The sequence below is a fragment of the Sceloporus undulatus genome, chromosome 9 (assembly GCF_019175285.1).
Source record: "Sceloporus undulatus isolate JIND9_A2432 ecotype Alabama chromosome 9, SceUnd_v1.1, whole genome shotgun sequence".
Classification (NCBI taxonomy): Eukaryota; Metazoa; Chordata; class Lepidosauria; order Squamata; family Phrynosomatidae; genus Sceloporus; species Sceloporus undulatus.
In genome coordinates, this window is record NC_056530.1 from 8,633,605 (window position 1) to 8,640,553 (window position 6,949).

The following is a 6,949-nucleotide window of genomic DNA, read 5'->3' on the forward strand; positions in this document are numbered from 1 at the left end:
TTACAACTTCCCCACTTTAAGCTGCAGCAGTTCAGGTTGTTCTTATCCTACCAGTAACCCAGGGACGCAGCCAAGGGAGGGGGAGGTTTCTTGGGGTCCGGACCCCCCCCTTCCAAAGAAAAATGAATGGTGCATGCTGCTGCGCCGCCGCGCCAAGCCCCATTATAATGGTGGCACTTAGCTGGACCCCCCCCCCTTCCTAAAATCCTGGCACGTCCCTGAGTAACCGCAGAATTGATATATAACTGGACCTTTTTTTGATCTGACAACAAGAAAGTCAGGTTTCTGGAAAAAAAGGTTTAATTGTAATTTGCCACACTGTCATGTTTTGTCTCACAATCAGAGGGGAAAGGAGAGGAGAATATTATGAAATCACTACACAAAATGGACCTGCAAAAGACCACAGGTCTGCCATAGATCCCTTGAGAACAACGGGGCAGGTTAGGTGGGGAAATGCTCGCTTTACGTTTTGTTGTTGCGTGCCTTCGGGTGTTTCCGACTTATGGCAACCCGAAGGCAAACCTATACATGGGGTTTTCTTGGCAAGATTGTTCAGAGGAGGTTTGCCATTGCCTTCCGCTGAGGCTGAGAGCGTGTGACTTCTTGCCCAAGGCCCTCCGGGGGATTTCATGGCTGAGCTGGGCAAAAGGCTGGTCTAAGAGTCTTGGTTAAACCTCAAAACCACTAGGCCAGCTGCTTCCTCCACACTAAAACCCAACGCAAAACTGCCATCAAATGTAAAGGGAACTTCTAAAGCACATGTTAACGGAAGCACCGTTGGAACTCAGTCCATGCAGCGCTACAGACAGAAGATCGCTCTAGGTTCAGCTGCGTTCATGTAGGACAAGGCTCACTGAAGTGAAGAAACCTGCACAACACAAACGCTCTGTGGCAACAGACGACGAGGCGCTTGGGTCCAGAGTGGGAGAAGGATATTTGGCATTTAAATTCCACTTGACTTCCATTTGAGGAGAAGATGAATAAACAAGACGCCGATGTAGGGACCTCCTTGTGGCTTCCTAGAGAGATCTGGCCATCCTCCTGAGAGCAGAAGACTGACCCATGGATGATAAACGAAAGACAGCTCTCTCAACCTGAGACCACACAGACCAAGACAGATGGACGGATCTGGTGAAATAGACCCTTATTTTAACCCAGCAGAACTTCTCTTATGACTGTCCGGCCTCTTAAGGTCCTCAAGCATTGAAACACAAGAATCCAAACCTCTCTCTTTAGCGATGGACAAGGAACCAAAACGCAGATAAGGAAGTGCAAAGGGCAAATATGGACTGGGGGAATACCACACGAAGGCGATCGGGGGTTTATCACGGGGGAAATGTTGCATTTTGTGAAATGACTTCACATGACGGAACAAACCCACCATTGCAATGGTCACAAAGAAGCATTCATGCGTCTTTTTACCTTTGGGGTTCCAGGAAATGCATTTCCAATATCACTTTATTTGTACAATTGTTTGTAATCACTTGCCGTTTCACCTTATTTGTGGATGCTTTAAATGCGCTTTAATCTCCTTTAATGCTGAAATTAGCGCAGTGTGATGAACTCTCCAGGAGTCAGCAATGCTCCTGAGACTGTCCTGAAAGATGAGACAGACTGGGCTCATGAACCGTACCTGAGTCAAGACGGTCTTTATTATGCATGGATGGATGGCAAATGAGATCAAGTAGCACTGGCACACTTTTAACCTGACACCTTTGGGTTCCCCTTTTCCAAATGACTACTGAATTGGCAAAGTGGACAAGCGGCAGCACTCTTCCAAGTGCCCATGTTTGTGCCAGGCAGGGGCTTGAGCTGGGTGCCACTCAACTGGACCCAAGAAGGGACCCCCCCCCCTCCATACTCCCACTCTTTATAAATGCAGGGGGGGCAACATATCTACAACAAAATGACTATAAAAGGGAAACTGAGAACTGGTGACAGAAGCATTTCAGAATCCAGAGGCAACAGCTAGTAGCGCCAAATCCAGGGAGGCATGTGCCTTCCTCCATCTGTGTGTGAAATTCAACCTTTTGTCTGCCGCCATGCCCACCCCGGTGCACGAGGGTCACTCACCATGTTGGCCAGCTCACATGGGAAGGGAAGCGCTTTCAAACCGTGCCCTCCCCAGAGAACAAAGCCTCAAAGAGCATAGCCTTCTTCAAAGAGATGCACGCACTTTGGCCAACGACTGGCCATGCAACCCAAGAGCAGAAGAGACCAGAAGAGACAGAAGGAAGAGAGATTGGGAGGGAGGGAGGAGAGAGGCCTATCCAGTCTTCTTGGGGCTCCAGGAGCAGCCAGCTCTGAATCTAGGGAGCACCAGAGGCCTTGCAGAGTTTGCCACTCACCCAGGAAGGGGGAGGGGTCTGGGGACACTTCCAGCCTGTTTTCAACATTGCAGAGGGAAACTGGCCCCACTCCTCCATCGGAGCATCTTCTCCCCAGGGGCCCCGAAATGACTAGCCTCAATATTCTTACTCATTGATAGAGAATTATTCAGAATTTCTCCTCTCCAGATTGTAATAGAAATGTTCGAAATTGCCATTTTTCTCCTAATTTTCGAATTTTGGAGAATATTCTTTACATCCCTAGTTGAGAGAGCCTCCCTCCCTTCTGCAAGGGAGCTCGAACTTGGGCCCCTGGGGAGAAGATGCCTCCGATGGAGGAGTGGGGCCAGTTTCCCTCTGCAATGTTGAAAACAGGCTGGAAGTGTCCCCCGACCCCCCCCCCCCTTCCTGGGTGAGTGGCAAACTCTGCCAGGCCTCTGGTGCTCCCTAGATCTCAGAGCATGGCTGCTCCTGGAGCCCCAAGAAGACTGGATAGGCCTCTCTCTCTCCCTCCCTCCCAATCTCTCTTCCTTCTGTCTCTTTCTGGTCTCTCTTGCCTTGGGTGGCATGGCCAGTCGTTGGCAAAGTTGGCGCTGCATCTCTTTGAAGAAGGCTATGCCTCTTTGAGGCTTTGTTCTCTGGGGAGGGCACGGTTTGAAAGCGCTTCCCTTTCCCATGTGAGCTGGCCAACATGTGTGAGTGACCCTTGTGGCACCGGGGTGGGCATGGCGGCAAGACAAAAGGTTGAATTTCACACACAGATGGAGGAAGGCACATGCCTCCCTGGATTTGGCGCTACTAGCTGTTGCCTCTGGATTCTGAAATGCTTCTGTCACCAGTTCTCAGTTTCCCTTTTATAGTCATTTTGTGTAGAATATGTTGCCCCCCACCCTGCATTTATAAAGAGTGGGAGTATGGAGGGGGGGGGGGCTCCTTCTTGGGTCCAGTTGAGTGGCACCCAGCTCAAGCCCTGCCTGGCACAAACATGGGCACTTGGAAGAGTGCTGCCGCTTGTCCACATCTTGCAATATCAGTAGTCACTTTGGAAAAGGGGAACCCAAAGGTGTCAGGTTAAAAGTGTGCCAGTGCTACTTGATCTCATTTGCCATCCATCCATGCCATAATAAAGACCGTCTTGACTCAGGTACGGTTCATGAGCCCAGTCTGTCTCATCTTTCAGGACAGTCTCATGAGCATTGCTGACTCCTGGAGAGTTCATCACACTGTGCTAATTTCAGCATTAAAGAGAGATTAAAGCGCATTTAAAGCATCCCACAAATAGGGTGAAAAACGGCAAGTGATTACAAGCAATTGTACAAATAAAGTGATATTGGAAATGCATTTTCCTGGAACCCCAAAGGTAAAAAGACGCACATGAATGCTTCTTTGTGACCATTGCAATGGTGGGTTTTGTTCAGCGTCATGTGAAGTCATTTCACAAAATTGCAACATTTCCCCAGTGATAAACCCCCGATCGCCTTCGTGTGGTAATTCCCCCAGATCCATATTTGCCCTTTGCACTTCCTTATCTGCGTTTTGGTTCCTTGTCCATCGCTAAAGAGAGAGGTTTGGATTCTTGTGTTTCAATGCTTGAGGACCTTAAGAGGCATGGACAGTCATAAGAGAAGTTCTGCTGGGTTAAAATAAGGGTCTATTTCACCAGATCCGTCCATCTGTCTTGGTCTTGTCTGTGGTCTCAGGTTGAGAAGAGCTGTCTTTCGTTATATCATCCATGGGTCAGTATTCTGCTCCTCACGGAGGATGGCCAGATCCCTCTAGGAAGCCAACAAGGAGGCTCTACATCGACGTCTTTGTTTTATTCATCTTTCTCTCAAATGGAAGTCAAAGTGGAATTTAAATGCAAAATATCCTTCTCCCACTCTTGGACCCAAGCGCCTCGTCGTCTGTTGCCACAAGAGCGTTTGTGTTGTGCAGGTTTCCTTCACTTCAGTGAGCCTTGTCCTACATGAACACAGCTGAACATAAGAGCATCTTCTGTCTGTAGCGCTGCATGGACTGAGTTCCCAAGGCTGCTTCCGTTAACATTGGCTTTAGAAGTTCCCATTTACATTTGATGGCAGTTTTGCGTTGGGTTATTAGTGTGGAAGCAGCTGGGCCGAGTGGTTTGAGTGTTTAACCAAGACTCTATAGACCAGGCTTTGATGCCCAGCTCAGCCATGAAATCCCCCGGAGGGCCTTGGGCAAGAAGTCACACGCTCTCAGCCTCAGCGGAAGGCAATGGCAAACCTCCTCTGAACAAATCTTGCCAAGAAAACCCCCATGATAGGTTTGCCTTCGGGTTGCCATAAGTCGGAAACACACTGAAGGCACGCAACAACAAAACGATAAAGCGAGCATTATCCCCACCTAACCTGCCCCGTGTTTCAAAGGGAATCTATGGCAGACCTGTGGATCTTTGGCATGGTCCGAATTTTGTGATAGTGATTTCAATAATCTCCTCTCCTCTTCCCCCTGAATCTGTGAGACAAAACATGACAGTGTGGCAAATTACAATTAAACCTTTTTTTCCAGAAACCTGACTTTCTTGTTGTCAGATCAAAAAAGAGTCCAGTTATATATCAGTTCTGCGGTTACTCAGGGACGTAGCCAGGATTTTAGGAAGGGGGGGGGGGGTCCAGACTATGTGCCACCATTATAATGGGGCTTGGGCGCGGCAGCGCAGCAGCACACACCATTTTTCTCGTGGAAGGGGGGGGGTCTGGACCCCAAGAACCCCCCCTCCCCTTGGCTGCGTCCCTGGGTTACTGGTAGGGATAAGAACAACCTGAACTGCTGCAGCTTTAAAGTGGGGAAAGTTGTACATGGTACATAGATGTAAGTTATGCACAAGAGCTCACAGGTTCTCTTCCAGAGTTGTGGGGCTCCATCAAAATGGAGCTATTGAGATGCTATGCTTCTGCAACAGCAGAGTTAGGCATAAAGTCTAGTGCAGGAAGAACCTGGAAGAAAGGCATCACATTATCTCCCATTATTTCCAGTGCCTCTCATTGGAAAGCTTTGAGTATTTCCTAACTCACAGGCCAGTTACTTTCATGTTGGGAGCTAACACAGACTATCTGTAGACCAGAGTTCTGCAAAAGTATATCTCTTCCTATCAAACTGAGGTTGTCTGGACACATCCTTGAAAGGGATCAACATTGGTCCTTTTAAGAAGGTTCATCTGTTAGGCAGCTGACTCTCTCTCTCTCTCTCTCTCTCTCTCTCTCAGCTTTCTCATGATTACTGACTTGTCTGTGACGCTTAGGTCCCAAGTCTCATGTCTGGATCTGTAGTGGCAACGGAGGAGTATAGGAAAGTTTTTGTCATCTGTACAGTGCGCCCGCGCCATACGCGGCCTTGAGCATACGCGCTCAAGCCGCGGGGCGCGCGCAGGGCGGAAGGGGCGGCGCGTCCCATTCAGTTGAATGGGCGCATGCGCCCCGTGCGCGCCCACGCTGCCGCGTCGCTGTACACGAGCCCCATTGTTTCCAATGGGGCTCGAGCATAGGCGGAATTCACCTTACGCGGAGGGATCCGGAACAGATCCCCCGCGTAAGGCGAGGACGGACTGTATTCAGATGGTGTCTAGTGGGGATATTTATATGATACCATCAGTATCTTGATGCAGTGGCTCAGAGGGGAGTATAGTATACTAGAGATGACCATGTTCCAACCAAACAGATAAAAAGAGAAGTACATCCAGAAGGCAGTCCAAAATATTTATAGTCCTTGTTAGCATCAGGAGAAAGAAAAGAGTACAGTGGCCAATAGCCAAAACTCCAGAATCATGAAACCAATTTTGGTAGAGGTATTTTGAACTGCCCCAGTCGGGATGTCAAATGGTTTTCAGACTGTAACAATGGCTCAGTTATATTTGGGAAAGGTTATATAGCTCAGTAGTGGCAGCCCTGTTGGTGAATTATGATGACATACATTGAATTCACATCATTTCAGCTCTTTTTTGGCCTGTTACAGGCCTGTTACAGACTGCCAAAATAAAGCTGCTTCGGGTCTCTTTGGAGGTATGCTATTTAAATGATGCATGGGTCCTAAGAGTCAGGAGATCGCGCCAAAGCCACACTCCATTCCTAAACACTGGAGTGCAGCTTTTGGTGCAGCTTCCGGATTCTTAGGATGCGTGCATCGTTTAAATAGCATACCTCCAAAGAGACCCGAAGCAGCTTTATTTGGGCAGTCTGTAACAGGCCTTTGTTTTGTCATTGCAGAGGCCAGAATTCTATTCCAACTATGTAGTGATGAAAATCTCCTCAACCCATCTTATAAGAGCACAGCGTCCTCACAACCCTTTTTGTTGCGGGTCAGTGGAGACACATTCAGATATTTTACTGTAGCTGGACTTGCAGCAAGCATGTCATCTGCAGAGACATCCTGATAATCCGTGGAAGTCTCTGGAGATGCTTTTTGCAGCATGTCTAGCTACAGGGAAAAAGTGGATGTGTCCCCTTGCATCACCCTGCTTTATGACAAAATGGAAATGACTTTTGGATGGGAGGGCTGTGCTGCTTACAATGTGAGTTGTGGGATAGTATTGGGAGATGTAGCTGAGGATGCAGTATACATACCATCCAACCATCCAAAATTTTATTTATATCCTGCCTTTC

The 6,949-nt window shown here is 48.4% G+C and overlaps 1 protein-coding gene across 1 annotated transcript in view; it reads left to right on the top strand.

Annotated features, from left to right (window-relative positions):
* LOC121915784 (forkhead box protein O6-like) overlaps window positions 1–4,892 on the top strand; it is a 6,619-nt gene extending 1,727 nt beyond the window's left edge. The window contains exon 2 of the mRNA XM_042440306.1: window positions 4,028–4,892. Coding sequence (XP_042296240.1) covers window positions 4,028–4,297 — 270 coding nt within the window. The 3' untranslated portion in view covers window positions 4,298–4,892. The remainder of the gene's footprint in view (window positions 1–4,027) is intronic.
* Window positions 4,893–6,949: the final 2,057 nt, after the last annotated feature.